At 38.4% G+C, this 20012-nt stretch overlaps 1 protein-coding gene across 1 annotated transcript in view; it reads right to left on the bottom strand.

The window, feature by feature from the left end:
* USH2A (Usher syndrome 2A (autosomal recessive, mild)) overlaps positions 1-20012 on the bottom strand; it is a 1370557-nt gene that overhangs the window by 199398 nt on the left and 1151147 nt on the right. The window contains 2 exon segments of the mRNA XM_006834191.1: positions 9242-9404; positions 12395-12553. Of these exon segments, the coding sequence (XP_006834254.1) occupies positions 9242-9404; positions 12395-12553 (322 nt within the window).

The raw sequence follows: 20012 nt of genomic DNA, 5'->3' as shown, positions 1-20012 counted from the left end.
TACATCAAAAGATTTCACCAAAAAGTAAAAAGAGAACCTACAGACTGGGAAGAAGGTTTTGTCAATAACGTATCAGACAAAGGAGTAGAAATTTAAAGAAAACATCAACACCTTACAAGAAGTGCTGCCACAACAAAAAGGCAATCCAATTTAAAAATGGTCAGAAGACATGAACAGAGACTTCACCAAAGAAGATACTCAGGCGGTAAAATGATTATGGTTCTATGTCAACTTGATTAGGCTAGGTTTTCCAGAGATTTAGCAGTTGAGATGTGCTTATTCTTATGGTGATGAAACACAGTTAACTCTATGATGAGACGGTATGTATAACCAATCAATTGAAGGGATGCTTCCTTGGGGATACGGCCTGCTCCCAATATAATGGACATGCGAGAGAGACACTTCTCTCTCTTCCACTGAGGACCTGGGACTCTGCAATTGTGAGCCATTTCCTTGATAATAAACTTCCCTATATATATATTTCACTAGTTTTGCCTATCTAGAAAACCTGACCTAAGATATGTGGTACTGAGAGTGGGCTTCTAGAAAAACAGAATTACAAGGATGTTTTCTAAATTGGTTCTTAAGTCTGACTCATGTTAAAGGTACTGATATAGGGAGGAGGCGTATCTGACCACCACTTAATAGGAATTGGCCTTGGGCTGATTTTGAGCTTGGTCATCTTTCCCTCATTCTGGAGTAAGAGGAAGTTAGACATGGTCCCCGTTTGGTTTAAGCAGTTAGTGCTGTGAGCAGAATTCATTGCAATGGCTACAGAATTATGAGGTTACATTTGTAAGAGAAAGAGCTAAGGGGTATGTGATAAAATACTTAAGCTGAAGGGAGAGTATCTTCTAGAATTGTCTGGAGCCTACATAGAAAAGACAGATGATCTGTGACCAGACAGATGATCTGTGCTCAGATCCACTGCCAGAAGTCCAAGGCCATATACATATGACAAGGAACAAGAAAGGAATGAACAAAAGCTTATGTGTTTGCTTTATTGATATTAGTTTCTCCTGCCTATTTTTATAAAATGGACATATTTGTGATATAAATGAATATTGGAAATTATGATTACACAGAGCTTGTAAGTCCACCTGCAGCATATATTTGTTTAGATTTGTTACATGAGGAGTTATAATTTGCCCAGAAAGAATAAGCATTTTGCTTTAAGCCTTTGTAGAGTACTGAGCCCCACACAGAATCAGCAGTGTTGGTACATTTGCATTTGAAAGACATGCAGACCAACCCAGAATTGCTGAAAGAATAGGAGGATTCAAGATTGAAAGAAAGCAGAGAAAAAAGGAAATAGTTTGGTGTTTCAAGTTTAGGAGGCATCAAGGCAAGGAAAGTCAGGCCATCAGACAAAACGCCCTTCTAGGACTGAAAAGTTAAAAGGAACTTGTGACCCATATGTTCACTGGCAACCATCTTGGTCTACCTGTGAGTGCAACTGGGGGAAATACAGCAATGAAGACACAGGCTGAGTTTGGACATGTTCTGCTGGCACCCCCTGCACCCCTGTGACCTTGAGATAAGAGGAAAGGGAAAGCTGTCTGAAGTTTAGGGAGTTGGAGCTGTGTGAACTCCTGAGACCACAGGCACTGACTGAGAGTGAAAAGGCAGCTGGTTTGAAGTACGGGGATGTGTGTGTGAATCCCCAGATTTACAGCTGGTACGCACTTGACAGAGTAGTGGTTACGAATCGGGCTGTGAACCTTAAGGTCAGCGGTTCGAAACTACCAGCCGCTCCACGGGAGAAAGATGAGGCTTTCTACTCCGTAAGGATTTACACCCTCGGAAACCCTGTACTGGGTCGCTATGGGTCGGAACCGACTCGACGGCACTTAACAACAACAACAACCCACTTGACTTACCTTGAGTGGCTAAGGTTGAGCTGATTGGAACCTGATCAGATGAAGATTAAGATGTTTGATATTCTGAACAAGTGTCAATTGTTGCAATTTGATGAACTGGACTTTTGCTTATGAATACAATTGCTCAGAATTCCAATCATAATGGTAGTGACGGGTGGTGTGCTGTGGAGTTGGTTCTAACTCATAGTGACCCTGTATATGGTTTCTGAGGCTGTAAAATTTTATGGGAGCAGAAAGTCTCATCTTTCTCCCACTGAACAGCTCAGAGTTTTCAACTGCTGACCTTGAGGTTAGCAGCCCAACTCTTAACCACTACACTACCAGAGACCTCATACCAAGGAACATGCTTGTCTCCTCAGTGTACTGGATAGACTGTTGTTGTTGTTGTGAAGTGTCGGTCGAGCTGGTTCCAATTCATAGTGACCCTGTATAGGATTTCTGAGGAACACGTGGTGAGTTTAAACCTCTGACCTTGTTTATCCTGCAGCACCACTGGGTTGATGTTGTTGTTGTTAAGTGCCGTTGAGTTGGTTCTGACCCACAGCGACCCTGTTCAGGGTTTCCAAGGCTGTAAATCTTTACGGGGGCAGAAAGCCTCATCTTTCTCCCACGGAACGGCTGGTAGTTTCGAACTGCTGACCTTGCAGTTTGCAGCCTGATTCGTAACCACTGCGCTACCAGAGCTCCTTACTGGGTTGATAGGGACGGGCAATTTAGACACTGGCTATCAGGGCTCTGGTAGTGCAGTGGTTACGAATCGGGCTGCGAACCACAAGGTCAGCAGTTCGAAACTACCAGCCACTCCGTGGGAGAAAGATGAGGCTTTCTGCTCCCGTAAAGATTTACAGCTTTGGAAACCCTGTACAGGGTCGCTATGGGTCGGAACCGACTCAATGGCACTTAGCAACAACATCAACAATGGGGGCGGTGGGTCTCGAGGCATGAAGTGGTTGAATTACAAGCTTTCGTGAGTGTGTGCTTAGTTTTCGAATGATGAGACAAAGGAGAATCCCCATTGAATAGTTTTCCTCTTTTCCAAATGGGTCTGGTGAAATGGGGTGGGCGAAAATGCTGATAGGATTTTATGATTTCAATGATGAGCAATTGTTAGAGGATTAATTGTGATTGTCAAAAACTATAATTATAGAAGATGTGTAACTAAAAGGAGGGAGTAGTTATCCATTATTTCTGGAACAGACAATCCCAGGATCATCATTAAGGAGGAGCATGAGTAGAGTCTGGAATCCCTGCCTGGAAAAGCAGCTACAGCAGAGGTTGTTGTTGTTACGAGCCGTCCAGTCGTTCCCAACCCATAGCGACCCTGTATAAGGTTTCCAAGGAGCAGCTGTGAGCTTGAACCACTGACCTTGCAGTTCAAACGGCTTTGCAGTCTGGCGCATTAACCCACAGAGCCACACACCAGGACTTTGCAGCAGAAGTGATGACATGAAAAAAGAGCAACTATGGACTCTCAGTCCATGGGCTGAGTAAAGCTGTGTGTCTGTGGGCAGGAGACTGGCTTGCAGAATGTGCCCTTTGGATGCTTAGATGAATATACATATATTTGTTTTGTTTTGCATTTACCCAAGAAGGAAATTCAGAAGTGTTGGGAAAGAATGAGGAATGGAAATACAGGGAGGAGGTGTGATAAGTGATGTTATCTGGAGGGGATTGCAGTTATTAAGACGAATGGCAATGTATGATTTATTGCAAGTGAGACCGATGATCTGCTCCATAAGTACTTCAGTCAATTCACAATAAGAAAATTTTAAAAAAGGATAAAGTCATAAAAGTGCTGGAAGAAATAATTGATGGATTATTTTTAGTATGATCACCAAAGTCAGAATTTCCTTCATTTAAAACAAAAACAAAAACAAAAAAAAACACCACAGGCTAAAGAAATAAATAATCCAACAGAAAAACAGTCTAAAGACATATATGTGCACAAATGTAAATATATATTTGAAAACATAACCAACCAAGTTACCACAACCAAAATTTTCATTAAAACAAAAACAAGACGCCATATAAAATGCTAAACTAGCAAAGATTGAAAAATTTGAAAGCAAGAAACAATTTTGGTATGAGCTTTCAGATACATTTCTAATTTTGATAATTATCCTCCAAATAATTTCATATAATTATTGTAAGGATGTTTACTAAATAATTGTATCAATGAAAACATGGAAATAACTTATTTGGTACTCATCAGATGACTAATTAAACCATACCTGGTATGCATACATATAATAAATAAAATATTTTTGAGACATTAAAGGAAAAAGATAAATCATATAAATACTCCTAAAAATTGTGTAGCAGTATGGACAAAATTGGAGTTCCTGGTGTGGCACTGCAGGATAATGCACTGGCCTGCCACCTCGGTTTGAACCACAAGGTTGGAGGTTCAAGCTCACCAGCCACTCATCAGAAACCCTACACCGGGGTCGCTATGAGTTGAAACCGACTTGATGGCACTTAACAACAACATTGACAAAATTATCACTTTTATGTAAAAGAAAAATGTCCACAGAAAATGTCAATTAAGCACTTGACTGCTAGCCAGCCAAATAGTTGTCAGTTTGAATCCAACAAGAGAAGCCTCTGAATACAGGTCTGGTGATCTCTCTTTTAAAGGTTGGTGGTGTTGTTAAGTGCTGCGGAGTCATTTCCGACTCATAGCAACCCTGGATAGAGTTTCTGAGGAGCGGCTGGTGAGTTTGAACTGCTAACCTTGTGGTGCAAATTGACCTTGTGGTCCAGTGTTTATCCTACAGGGCCACACCAGAAATCCTTTGAAAGGTTACAGCCTTAAAAACCCTTTGGAGGACTGGTTGCGAGGGATAGAAATGTAAAGGTAGACATTTTATAGTAAGGAAGGGAGTGATTAACTTTACAGTCTAGAAGTGGAGGTCCCTAGGACCATCAAGGGAGAAGAGCGGAGAAAGAGCGGGACCCTACCCAGAGAAGCAGTGATGCCTGAGATGGAGGCAGAGATGATGATGTGGAGCGATGGAGCAGCTGGGGACTTTAGACCCAGAGAGGGAGAAGGGCTGTGTGCTGAAGACCAGGTGTGTGTGGGGGAGTAGTGTTGGCGGCAGGCTTGCAGGGTATACCCTTTGGTCGGTTGATGACGCATGGAGGGGATTGTAACCATGGCAATGAAATGACATACGATAGGATGAATGTAAAACTTATGTTCTCCCATGTAAACTATCACATAATTCACAATAAAACATTAAAAAAAAACAAAAAACCCTGGGGAGCATAGTTCTTTGCCCATGTGGGTTTGTCATGAGGCATAATCGTCTTGATGGGAATTAACAACAACATGGGAATATATTTTGAAATTAACAATAAAATTAACAATACCTTCTCTGGTAGCGCAGTGGTTACGAATCAGGCTGCGAACTGCAAGGTCAGCAGTTCGAAACTACCAGCCGTTCCACAGGAGAAAGATGAGGCTTTCTGCTCCCGTAAAGATTTACAGCCTCAGAAACCCTGTACAGGGTCGTTAATAAGTTGGAACCAACTCCACCGCACATAACCACCACCACTGTAATTTTATGCAAATAACACACATGCTACTTTGCAATGTATTTTACACGCTGAAGCCCCTTTGCTCTCAGTATCCTATGTGCACTCTGTACCCCTTCTATACACGTGTACACAATATTTATTGGGTACATTTCCAAAAAATATATATAGTAGCTATTTCTTTTTATGGTGATTATGTATGCCATAACAGTCAAAAAGAAGGAATAATAATCTTTGTAATCTTTTGTTCTGTTAAAACTTTTCTCAACAAAAAACATTTTTTTTTAACAATTTAAGTAGCCATTTGATTTTTTACTTTTTAAGACCCAATCCAAATGCCATCAACTCCATGACACCTTTCATGGCACTTCAGGCAGAAAGATCTGCTGTCTCCTCTAAACTTACTGGTAAATATTTAGAGTTCTCACATTATATCGAATGTTTATTTAAAATTTTGTTTTGTTTGCCTTGTCTTATATCTCCTAATGTTGTTGTTGTTATGTGCCATGGAGTCGGTTCCAACTCATAGCGGTCCTGTACAAGGTTTCCAAGGCTGTAAATCTTTACTGGAGCGGAAAGCCTCATCTTTCCCCTGCGGAACTGCTGGTAGTTTCCAACTGCTGACCATGAAATTAGCAGCCCGATTGGTAACCACTATGCTACCAGAGATAAGAGCTTAGAAAACCTTATGGGGTAGTTCTACATTGTCAAATGAGGCCACTATGAACTGAAAACAACTCGACAATGGCTCGGTGGCATCAAATAGCATATCCTTGTCTAGATTTACCTTTCCACATGCTTTTCCAAATTGAATTCTATCAAAATCCCTTTCACTTTGATTCAGTGGCCCCCTGTCTTAGCTTACTCAATCAGTTTAATTATCCACTCTAGATAATTATTATTTGTAGTTTCCTGCTTGAAATAATCTCCTGTATCCTTCATCCTTCAAAAGCATCAGATTCGACCCTTCAAAATCTCTCTCAATATTCCCAAGGAAGACTCATCTTTTTTTTTTTTTTCTTTCTCCTATTTCAAAAGTGTTTAGAGGGTATTTTGTGCATATTTTTGTCTTTTATAGCAAGTTGATCGAATCATTTTATTTATTTAAAGAGACAGTTGATGAATATAATAATCCCAGTACCGTTTTGTTTCTACTAAAATGGAAGCTCTATTTGGAATCAAACTATTTTATTATTTTGTAAAAGCCTAAGAAAATGGATTTGATGAATTTTGTAGAAGGAATTGATGAGATTCTGCCATTTACAAGGTTACAGATCTAAGATAAAAATAAAATAGTAGGAAATCATTATTACACAACCCTAACATTTTATTAGAAAAAAGCTGAAGCCCAATATGTCAATAATAGCTCTAAAACTGCTGACATAAACATTGTCCCTATATTTCTTCAAAAAACTTTGCAAGAAATCTTCTATTTTGTGATGCATATGTAGTCAACAAAGTAGTCTGAATGAAATACAAGATTAACAGCTAAATGAAACAGAAACAATCATATATATATATTTAGGCTTGTCCTCACCAGTTGCTGTTTTTAGTCATAGACATTTTATCTCTTTATTTGGGTAGACATTTTTTAATAGAACGATATCCAGAATCAACATTCAAACAATAAAAGAGAATTACCAAGGGAAAATGATTTGGAGACTTGGTGGGAGCAGGGTGATACACATTTCAAAGTAAGATTTGCAAGTAGGTTTCCTGAAATTTAATGAGAAGATCTACATAGGCCAAGTCACCAAACTGTCTTTGCTTTGAGCTAAATGCATTTCCGCTGGTGGTGATAGAAGAAAGAGGCAGCAAAGGAAGAAGCAGAAATTACATGCCATAACCTCCCTAGAAATACTGCAGGTTTGTGGCCATAACAATATAAAGGGCTCTATAGAGTCCCAGAATGAAAAAGAACTATGTGTCTACATTCTATTTCTGTCCTTACAAATTTCTGATTTTTTTGTTGTGGTTGTTTGCAGCTATCTAAGAAAAATTTGATATTGTTGTTGTCTAAGCACATTTAAACTTCAGCTGAAATAACTGCCAAGTGATTCATGCCTATGTAGGTGAATATAATGATTGTATCTGGAGCCCCAGTGCGCCATTTTCATTTCACTTTAAATAAAAAACAAAATGTATCTATGTCAGTCAGTGCCCTTTCTGCTGTACTCAGAGGTATCAAACAGGCTACAATTATGATTGTGAAGTGATTGTGTCACATTGGAGGAAGGTTTATTGCTTTTGAGTCTGCTAGGCAGTAACGCATTCTGTTTCATATTACTCTTTATATCATTGTTTGGCTGTGACTAGAATAATCAAATGCCATCAAATGCTGTCAAATTCAATTTACGGTATTTTTCATTGAAGCGGGCTTTCTGCATTATATTTCCTGTTTCCCTTCTCTATAGCTGCCATGGAATAGTCACTGTAATCATGAGCTTTATTTACAAAACCAACAGAGTGAAGCCACGTCCTGGTCTATAACAGATACTTTATTTCCCTTTATTCAGAATAGGAAGCTGATATGCTTTTTTCATACAATTAGCATTAAGTAGACGAAAGAAAACTATTTCAAGAGGATGGGCGTTTTAAAGCTTGCACTAATGTGCTTAGTGTAAAATGTGAATTCACATTAGCTGTTGTTTTTTTTGTTTTGTTTTGTTTTTTTTTACATGGTCTTGTATATTTGAATCAGAATTATTACTCTTCAAATTAATGTCTGCTGAGAAAAAATTGGGCTTGCTCATTTTCGGTAACATCATTTACATAACCAGAAATGCAATAATATTTTCTCCTTCCATAATTTTCCTACAAATTCTTAGCTCATCGCCAAGCACAGATCTGAATCAAAGCATTTAGGTATCTAATGTTGACCAAACCCAAAGTCATCTAGTCAATTCTGACTCACAGTAACCCTACAGGGTTTCTGAGACTATAAATCTCTAAGGGACCAGACAACCTTGTCTTCAGAACAGCTGGTGGTCTTGAACTACTTACCCACCGCGCCACCAAGAGGAGCCTATAACAGGTGAGCATCCAGGATGTAGTATCAATAAGGGTTGGTGTGAGACTGCTCAGGAGGTCCTAACAGAGGGTGCTGAAGTGGCGGACTGGTCTCTGAGAAACACTGTATTTGGTTTGCAAGTCTTCATGTAAATACATAAATTTTGGAATGGGGTTTTCAATCTCAAAATTATATATGCTAGTGTCTGTGTTTTCTGACTTTGAATGCAGTTCTTGGCCGACAGTTTGTTTCTTCCTTGACTCTTTTGTTTCCCACTTTCTTCCCTTGCCTTCCCTGTCTGTCTTTTCCTCCCTACTCCATTCACTTCTCTCTTTCCTTTTTTCTTCATTTTAGGTGGATTAAACTTAACAAAATCAGCACATGATTGTGAAAACAAGCTGCATTAATGCTACCTAGTTACCTGCGTTTAGATTCATTAAAACAGAAGAACTAGAGTACAGCCATCTTTGGAGCAATATCTTTTGAGGAAGAGAAGAAACTTTTCCAATCTCCAGGTAATGGATGATGGGAAACACTAGAATTCTCATCCCAGACCTGGTTTGTCCTCTGCAAAGACTGTGTTCTCTTGGCCACTAGCCTTTGCTCTTTCATTTCATCAAATATTAGGCAGAACTTCTATGAGCTACACTATGAAAATGAAAAATAAACTTAATTCTTTGTTATTGTTGTTCAGTATCATGAAATCGGTTCCAACTCATAACGACTCTGTATAGGGTTTCCAAGGAGTGGCTACTGTCTGAGAATATTATACATTCCTAGATAATTAAAAAACAGTAGTAATAATCCAACTTACCTGTAAATAAAATAGTTGATGACGATTCCATTGGGTTTTTTAGGCAGTAACCATTCAACCTTTATGCAAGCTGACCCCAGTGCATTAAGAACAGGGGGATTAAGATCCATTGGAGCATCATCAGATGTTTTAACAAACACCCTATTGCTAACTCCACAAGCTCCTTGAAAAAAAAAAAAAAAACAAGAGGCTTTTAATCTTTTATCAAAAAGAGTTTCATATACATATAGAATGGTAAGAATATAACAAAATTCAATTCATCTGCATTTTGTATGTACATCAGTACACATTATTGTAGACTGGTAGTTGTCTTTGAGCCAGTTCCAATTCATAGCAAACTTGTATAGGGTATTTGAGAAGTGACTGGTGGGTTTGAACTGGTGACCCAAAGATTAGCAGTCCAGGGCTTATCCTATAGCATCACACCAGGGCTCCTTATTTATCTCTAGAAGATAAATATTTACATAGGAAATCTCTTTGGAAAAATCCATTAAGTAGCCATTTATTTACACAGGCATTGACAACAAGTCATATGCTTGTCTGAAGTCAAGTTTCTCTCCCTTATTGTAGTAATTCTAGCCAGAACATGACAATGTGCTTGAATTTCACAATTGTACATGACCTATATACCTTGTACACTCCTAATACTTTATTTTGGTAAACATTTAAAAAGTATTGTCAAACATTAAAAATAAGTAAATAAATAAATTAATTAAAAGTATTATCTAGTCTCTAAACACTTTAGAATCAAAGCAAAAAAAAAAATTTTTTTTTTTAATTCAACCACACTGGCCACACTGTACAGCACGGAATCAGGGGCACAGGGATGCAGAAGCTGATTTTATGTTAAAATCAAGGAAAACAGCAATTTAAACCTATTTCTAAATTGATCAGGTGAACGCTAAAGCAGGGAAAGGAATACTCTTCAGACCAAAATGCCAATAGTCTCATTTATAGAGGGAAATTGAAAACGGACTCAGATATGCTCCCAGTGCCTCCTCCTAATTTCTGAGATGAAGCATAGGAAAACTGGAAATCGCTGATATTCTAACTAACTCTACGGGAACTATCATTCATTTAGAAACAGAAGTCGGATTGACTTCTACACATAGCAACCCTAGAGGACAGAGTTGAACTTCACCATCCTGTTTCCTCGTCTGTAATTTTTACAGAAACAGACTGCTACATCTTTCTCTAGTGGAGTGGTGGAATCAAACTTCCACAGGGCTCCATTTACGTTAAGTATGTCCTTTTTGTTGTCGGTTCTGAGGAGCAGCTGGTAGGTTTGAACTGCCGACCTTGTGGTTCACAGTCCAGTGCTGATCCTACAGTGCCACACCAGGAGTCCGTATGTTAAGTATAAGATTAGTAATTTATTTTCTTTAGTTTATATCTGGGTATACAACGTTGTTGTTGTTGTTGTTAAGTGCCGTCGAGTCGGTTCCGACCCATAGCGACCCTGTACAGGGTTTCCGAGGGTGTAAATCTTTACGGGAGTAGAAAGCCTCATCTTTCTCCTGCGGAGCGGCTGGTAGTTTTGAACTGCTGACCTTAAGGTTCGCAGCCCAATTCGTAACCACTACGCTACCAGAGCTCCTTGCGTAAGACCCACTTATTAAAAGAAAATATATGCAATATATATATTCATAGTTGTTGTTGTTAAGTGCCATCCAGTTGATTCTGACCCAAAGCGACCCTGTATAGGGTTTCTAAGGGGCAGCTGGTGAGCTTGAACCACTGACCTTGCAGTTCAAATGACTTTGCAGTCTCATGCATTAGCCCACAGCGCCACCCCAGGACTCCTATATAGTCATAGTAGCTAAAATCTATTTAATAAGGAATTCCTGGATCACATGGGAGCAGGGTGGCTCCATAGTATAAGCACTGGACTGCAAGCCACAAGTTTGGCAATTTGAGCCTACCAGCAAGTTGGCAGGAGAAGGATGAGACTTTCTGCTCCCTCAGATCTTTAAAATCTCAGAAATCTATACGGGGTGGCTATGGGTTGGAACTGACTTGACCGCACTTAACAACAAGCAACAACCCTGGATCACTAATAAGTAGATGCTTGACTTACTAGTCGAAAGACTGGCTGTTTAAACCCACCTAAAGGAGTTCTGGTAGTGTAGCGGTTACGAATCAGGCTGTAAACCCGATGGCCAGCAGTTCGAAACTACCAGCCGTTCCGCGGGAGAAAGATGAGGCTTTCTGCTCCCGTAAAGATTTACAGCCTTGGAAACCCTGTATAGGGTTGCTATGAGTCAGAACCGACTCCACAGCACATAACAACAACAAAGGCACTATGGAAGGTAGGTCTGGTGAGCTGTTTTGCTGTTGTTTTTTCCCCTTTTATAAAATACTTTTCCAGTCCAAGTCATTGTTTTTGAAAAGTCACAGTCTTGGAAATCCTATGGAGCAGGTCTACTCTGACTACAGGGGATGGCCATGAGTTGGACTTGGCTTAGCGATGAAAACACCAGCACCATCTATTTAATGTGTAATGGTGATAATCAAGGTAATTTATCTGCCGCTCTCTTGATTTTTCTGCTCTACCTTCTGAAACCTCGATTTACACTTAAACCATTATCCAACTTGAGGGATGAATAGAATGTAAGATATCAGAGCTAGATGATGATTTCATTGACGGCTAGCCTGAACTTTGAAACTAAAAACTGAGTTTATGTATGTGAAGTAGGGTTCAGGCAAGCACTGTAAAATATATAAGGCTTATTTGGGAGCAGTTCAACTTCTAAATAACTACTTCCTTCTCCCTTCTGAATATAATTTAAATAACCCCAAGGTGAATACATTTTCTATGAAAGTTTTGCAATAACCATTTTGTTTTACATTCCCAATGACTCCTTTATGTGAGCCAGGTGTTTTTCTTTTAAAGTGCCTTATAAAGCAAGACTCTGCAAAACCAACATTTTCATATATTTAAAAATTCATGATGAAATGTGCAGAAATGCATAATGCTTCACTCAATGTTAGGCCCGGATTTTTCTGGGTAAACAGTCCACTACAAATAAGAAATGGAACATTCGTCTTCTTATTTGATTTAAGAATCCATTCCTCTTTGATGTTTTTCTTTCTTTCTTTCTTTCTTTTATAAAATGCTTTTCCAGTTCAAATTTGTGTATGAAAGACACTCACTATTTTGACATGCTTGGACCCTTATCCCATACTGTGTTAATGGGGCTAACTTTTCCAGCAGGATGGAAAGATGTTGACCAACAGGGGAGATCAGAGGTGCTTCGCTTTCAGCATTGAGTAAGACATTGTACTTTACAGGCACTTGAGGGGTGATAATCCCTTTAGAGAGAGCGGGAGAAAGAAAAATAAAATAAAACAAAAAATGTATGCTACAAAGACTGGCCAAGTAATGCCTACCCCTTTAAGAACAGCATATATTTTAAATTTTGTAATTGAGAGGTAGGTTATTGCTTACATTATGATTAGAAGCTGAAAGGCACCTAAGTCCCAAAATATTATAATACAAATTCTAAATCCAGAAATATGTATCACTCACTTTCAATAAATAATAAATATAACAGCTCCATTAAAAGATATACTCTAGTCCAACATATGAAGGCACACTGTTTCATTTTTTAAAAGAGACAAGGAAGTCAACAATGGCATTACATTTTTCCAAGCTTATTTACTCTTGAAGTACATAAAAAACACCACCAGTTCTGCTTGTGACAATAATTTTCCTGTGAAGTACTGTACATGAATCCTGTCTGACATGGGTCCTTGACACGGTAGCCTATAAAATATCCAAATCATAGTCTGCCTAGAGAATTCCCAGCTCATCGATACTAGTCAGCATAATCTACTCTCTCAATCAGAATTATGGATCTAGAGCCCGTGAAATTTAGGTCCAAAAAATGGTCATTTTTCACCACTGCTTCATAAAAAGAGAATGCCTAGTCATTTTAGCCACTTTAAAGACTATTTTTATAATTAAATGCCTGTATGTTTTATTCAAGGCCCTTGGATGAGGCAAACAATTTTAAGCCTGGCTTCTTACTGAAAGACTGGTGATTGGAACCTACTCAGCAGTTCCACAGAAGAAAGGTCTGGCAATCTGCTTCCATAGAGATTGTAGTCAAGAAAATGCTTTGGAGCTACTCTGTACAACCCGGGGTTGCCATAGTTGGAATTAACACCAGAGCAACATTTTTTTTAAAAAAGTATTATTTCGTTAAGAACAACAAACACGTTTTCAAGGGGGTATCTGAGCCCTGAATGAATAATATAATGGAGTTTCCATTAAATTTTATCATTGATCTGGCAGCTTGTGGGCTTAAAAATACTTTTTAGTGCATCAATAAAAACAAAGCTGAAACCGACAAACGAACAAAAAATCAATGTGTTTTTGCTATAGGAACACTGGAGTCCCTGGATGGCGCAAACAATCACCACACTTGCACACTAACCCAAAGGCTGGAGGTTGGAGTCAACCTAGAATGACATCAGAAGAAAGACCTGGCAATCTATTTTTGAAAAATCAACCATTGAACATCTGAGAGAGCAAAATTCTGCTCTGACACACACAGGGTTGACATGTGTTGGAATTAACCTGGTGGCAACTTAAAAAAAAAAAGTACAAACAACAAAATATATACACACTACTGAGAAGATCGTGTGTATAGGATTTAGTGACCCATGAGAACGTCTAAAAAATGAAATATGGTTTTGCTTTTGTCACTGCAGCTCCTGTGTTTAAGGGGCAAATGAGCTAGAGCAAATGAAAGATACTTGGGATTTTGTGTGGGATGCATGGCAAAAAGGTGTTACTGAAGGAGGTATTGATCCTAGTCAGAGGAGGTGATCAATGATGTCTTTTAGAGGTGAAATATTGTTCTTAATTTAGCAACACAGATTGAGAACTCTGATTTTAAATTAACAGTATCATTGTTAAACTTTCTGCTGCATTTGTCCTAGTAACTTGATCTTATCATTGACTACTAAATACTTATCTCCACCTTGATAAAACGGCTACATTCCAGAACTATATTTTCAATAGCCTAATGGATACACGAATAGCCTAGAAGTCTACACGAATACTCCACAGTAATCTCAATCTGAATAGGTTCAAAACAGAAATTAGCTACATTTCACACTCAGAAACTTGCTCTTCTTCCTGAGTAAGTGCTCATATCATCTTTTCATATACTAAACTGGAGATTTTAGAATAGTTCTTGACATACCATTGTTTTCATTTCCAAGTGGAAGTAACTATGGAATTTTATCAGTTTTTTCCTCGAGAAAGCTGGGCATCATATATAATTAACAAGAGGCCATAAAAGGTGCTAACATGATTCAACCTATATTTTAGGAAGATAATACTGGTGGCAGATGAATGATGAGTTGAACTCACAGGAGAGAGAACTGGTAGGGAAAGGAGTATTTGAAAGTCATCACCATGGTTGCATCAAGGACACAAACAAGAATTCCTTGCATTCCAACTTTATTCCAAGCAGCATGCATTATCTCACTTAGTGCCATTAACACCTGCATGTAATAAAGGTAGGGACTTTCTTCTACTCCATTTGGTAGTTCTAGTGTTGAGATTCCAGAACAAAGTCAATAAACATCGATTGATAAGATGAATGAATGAAGCCGCATATAATATTGCAAGATAAGCATTATTACTAATTTTTTGAAGATGAGGCAACTAAGGTTCAGGCAAGTTAAACAACGTGTTCTGGATGGCACAGTGATTGATTGGCATACCCAAGACTTGAACTCAGATCCATCTGATACTAAAACAAATCCTTCTAAATCTTTCTTAATAATGGGACACTTGATCTTGAACTGGGGCACTTGGCGATAAAATGAAATAATAATTTTGAGAGACTATCTCCAGGTAGGCAGAATAGGTCCTGGAGACCAATTAGACATACGTAACAAAAGTAATAGAAAAGTCAGAATTGTCTCTCGTGGAACAAACAAATGATAGGTGATAGCTGAAGTTCTGAAGACCAGGTTTCCCAAACTGAGATACCTATATCCTGAACCTTTGTGGACAATGTTAAGTATATTGAAAGCCATGAACAAACATGGTCCCTATTTCCGGAATATCATTTAGGTAGCCCACAATACCAGCAAAATCCTAATTTCCTTGTTCACAAAAGTTGGTGTGAGCTTTCTTCCTAAAAACAAAACTGATTCTAGAAGATTATACATCTAGTGAATATGAATAATTAGAACTTTCAGTAGTCAAGAGTAGTTTTAACTCTACAGTCACCTCAGAGTGAAACAACTATGCAACAGCAGAAAAGTTAATGCTGATGTAACCAGTGTGTTGAACAGGAAGTATTCATAATGTAATCAAGACACGCAAGTACATTCCTGCAGCAAAGGAAGTCCCTATCAAACAGAATGAAATGGAGCAAAATGAAACAAAAACAGTTGTGACACTGTACCTACGAGCCCTCAAACATTTCTGAAGCCATCTTTCATATAAAGTTGCTATTTCAATGACAAGAAGTATTATATTCATTCAAGTACATGTCTCCATGATGACATTTAGCTCTCTAGTTTTATTTTATTCGCATCCTTGGATATAATCAAGCTGTATCCCTATTAAGATAGTCTAGTATTCATCCTTGACAGTTGTTTGGAGTGGTCTTCCCTCCAGTAAGTCTCAGGTTGCCCTTTAATATGTGTCTTCAGTCTGTACCTACTGGTCTATTTCCAGGTTTCATATTCTTTCAGAGGAAGCTTCTTTGCTGAAAAGGACAGGACTCCCAGGGGCTCAGGGAACAAAATTATGTTTTCACCACATTTCAAATATAGATATAATCTTTATGTAGGTTTAAACATGGCTGGCCAAAGCATGAACCTGGAAAATGCATTTTTCACATCTTGCTTAATAGGATATAAATACCCTTTAACATATACCTATGAGGCATTGAAACAGAAAACACTCCTTTAAGCTGTGAACACGTCAACCAATGACATGCACTTAGGAAAGAAAGCCCCCTCCACTGTCGTAACTTACAGGGTTGTGACATGCAAGCCTCCTGGATCTCTGTAAACTGCCTACCATCTGCAATGAGTCTGAAACTGCCAAGACCCCTAGTATTTTGATGACTAAATGAAATGAAATGGGCATATTTGTTAAAGTCATTTGGGAAGCCACACGACTTGGTTAGTTCCCGAGTTCATAAATTTCCGTCAGAGCAGGAGGAGAAGCGGAAGCTCAAGTGAACCAATTTACCCTAAGTACAAATGGCAGTTTTGTTATTTGGTGTCAAAGTTACCAGTTGCACAATGACAAGCTGCCATAACACATTTTTTTGTTCACTAAAGAACAAGGATTTCGTTGGTTAATATTCCTTGCAATGCTCCTTTTCATAATTTACAACAACTAGATGCTGATAGGTTATTTAACATTTATGAAGTTAAGATGTAATCAGAAAAACCCTGATTATCTTTACAAATAAAAAAGTTCAATTATTCAACTTTTTTTTTCTTCCTTCTTTCTCTTGGTGGCTTCATTTCACAGCAGGTGCATATTTTACAATAGGATAAGTCAATCAAACAATTCTTTTTTAAGTCTCTTTCTCGATCTCTTTTTTTAAGTAGCTAGGGGAGGAACAATTCTAAGAGGAAAACAATTAATTCAGTTTGATAGCCCAGTTTGTTTGCACTTAGCATAGATCAGTTAAAATTCCTCTCTGTAAAGATACAGGTATTTTGGTAATGTCCCTTTGCAGATGTAGATGTGAAATGGGCCACTCTAGAATAATCATCTCTATCATTTTCCACCTTTGATCAAGATGTCAGTAAACTGGAGACCCAGAGAAGCTTCTCTGCAAATCCACAGAAGTACAGCGAGTTGCTGTGTTGATCTGGACTTTATAAAAGATATTAGATGGAAGAGTCTTTGCAGGTTCAGGAGAATCTTAGAACATTCAATGGGAGTCACGGGCAGTAGGTGCGAGAGGGGCTGGGTAAATTATGAACAAAGCAAATTATAGGAAGATGACTTCAGAATGAAATGTCAGTTTAGGAATAGCATTGTTGTTGTTAGGTGCCACTGAGTCGGTTCCAAGTCATAGCTACTGTGTATAGAGTTCTTGACATTGGAAATCTTTCTGAGAGCAGAAACCCTACCTTTTTCCTGTAGAGCAATTGGTCAGCTCGAAACACTGATTTTTCAGTTTGCAGTCCAGTGTTTATCCTACAGAGCCAACATGATCCTCTAGGAACAATATGTCTATTTAGTGTGTATTATCATCTACATTGAAGAAGCTCTGGTAGCATAGTTGTTACGAATCGGGCTGCTATCCTCAAGATCAGCAGTTCGAAACGACCAGCTGTTCCATGGGAGAAAGATGAGGCTTTCCACTCCCATAAAGATTTACAGCCTCGGAAACCCTGTGCAGGGTCACTATGAGTCAGAACCAACTCCATGATACTTAACAACATCACCTACATTGAGGATGGACCAGAGCTAAGGAGAGGCTTTGTGTGTGTCTATGTGTGCACATGCATGTATTTATAGATAATGTGGATTTGTGGGAAGGGTTACTGGGAGAGTAAGGCAAATCAGTCAAAATCTTTTTACTTATAATGCTACTAAAGAAGTATTGTACCTGTGTTATACAGAACCATAAGAAACAGTCATTTTTGCTGATAAAATGATAGAAATATCAGCAAACTACTTCAAGCTAATCAGAAGGCTAAAAAAGAGCTCAACATTTTCTTTATTTCAAAGTTTTTAATTTAGAAGGGTTTAATTCTTTTTTTTTTTTTCTCTATAACTCCAAAGTCCAGAACAGTGCTTGATACAGAATGATCAATATGAATTTGGTTAAATAAAAGGATGATATCATTTAACATTCATACAACCTCCATAATCATCTTCACTTTTACAGTTGATGAAAGAGAAAGGTTCAGTAATTTGTCTTGTGTCCCACAGCTAATAAGATGATTTGAACCCAGATCTTTCTGGCCTTTGCATCAATATTTGATCTATTTCTGTGATGCCGGCAAGTAAACGGAAGGCTAACAGATAATTGGTGGGTAAACATTTTGAGCAGCTGACAGGTTTTCTGAAACCTATTTGTGTATTGGAAGTTAAATAAAAATATGATCTGAATGGGGAAGAAAACTCAAAACTGAGGTCTGAAAACATAAGAAACAGCAAAGTTGAGAGCATTACCAAGACTTTTTTATGAGATGATCACTAAAGTTTAGAATCAGCTCCCTGCAGGGCAAATAGGATTGAATGTGAAAGAATTTCAAGTAGTATTTAAGGTTTGATAAACTGGCCAGAGTCATGATTTGTCAAGGAAGAAAACAAACATAAAGCTCAGAGAATGAAGTGATGTTAAGCATATGTTTCATATAACTTATTAGAGAAAAAGTCCAGTAGTGAAGAAGAATCAACCCCTACCTCCCTAGCTAGTGTCCCTCTTTCTCATTGACCACCTTTACCACTGTTGTCAGAACCTATTATCATTGTAGTTTCCTGTTTTCTGCCCAAACAGACAAAAATTTAGCAAGTTTTGTTATTTGCTTGGTGCCATCAAATCAGTTCTGGCTCACAGTGGCCCTGAGCACAATAGAATGAAAGCTGGCCCAGTTCTGCCTCATCCTCACAATTTTTATGTTTGAACTCATTGTTGTAGTCACTGTGTCAATTAATCTACTTGGGGGTCTTTCTCTTTTTCACTGACCCTCCACTTTATCAAGCACAATGTTCTTCTCCAACGACTGGTCCTTTTGGACAACATAGGAGAGATGAAGTCTTACAATCCTCCATTTTAAGGTATATTCTGGCAGTAACTCTTCCAAGACAGATTTGTTTGTTATTCTGGTAGTCCATAGGACTTTTAAAATTCTTCACCAACATCATAGCAAAAATGCATTGATTCTTCTATGGTCATTCTTATTAACTGTCCGTCTTTCACATGCATACGATGCAATTGAAAATGACATGGCCTGGGTCAAGCCCATCTTGGTCCTCAAACTGACATTTTTGCTCTTGAACACTTTAAAGAAGTCTTTTGCAGCAGATTTGCCTAACACAATAGTTTGTTTGGTTTTGTGACTGCTGCTTCTCTGAGCATTCATGGTGGATCCAAATAATATTAAATCTTTGACAGTTTCAATCTTTTTTCATTTATCATTATAAATATATTGGTTCAGATGTAAGGATTTTAATTTTCTTTACGTTAATGTGCAGGCCATACTTTAAGATAGAGTTCTTAAAAATTTGTTCATACAAGCACACTCAACACTATCTGTCACCCTCACTCCATGAAAAATTCTGACCACTAAATCCTTTCGTGTCTAAGCTTAATGTCTGTGAGTCTGTGACCAAGAAAACAACCAAAGTCCAGAGAGAACAGAATGAGATGTAAACACCACTGCCTGCCTTATGCTTGGTGCTACTGGTTTGCACATCCATGGTTTCAGGCAAACTGGTTGCCTCTTGCTCTCACCCCTGCCTCCCAACATGTTGGTTCCTTCCCTCACTTGAGACTGGAATGGTCTCCATATCCCAAATAAATTTGTGATCTCTTTCAAGATGCAGCTCACTGCTTGCTTCTTCCATACACTGTTTTCTGACAAACTATCCCTCCCCTCACTCTGACTTCTTCATTCTATTTACATACCATATATTGCTTTACACATCATATATTGCTATGACAGTTAAGTTTTTATGTACCAAAGGATCATCTGGTCAGTGGTGTTTGGTGTTTTTTTGTTTATATTTCCATAATATTTAGCACATTATTTTGCACCTGTT

The sequence above is a fragment of the Chrysochloris asiatica genome, unplaced genomic scaffold, assembly GCF_000296735.1.
Source record: "Chrysochloris asiatica unplaced genomic scaffold, ChrAsi1.0 scaffold00009, whole genome shotgun sequence".
Lineage (NCBI taxonomy): Eukaryota > Metazoa > Chordata > Mammalia > Afrosoricida > Chrysochloridae > Chrysochloris > Chrysochloris asiatica.
This window is presented reverse-complemented; position numbering and strand designations above follow the sequence as displayed.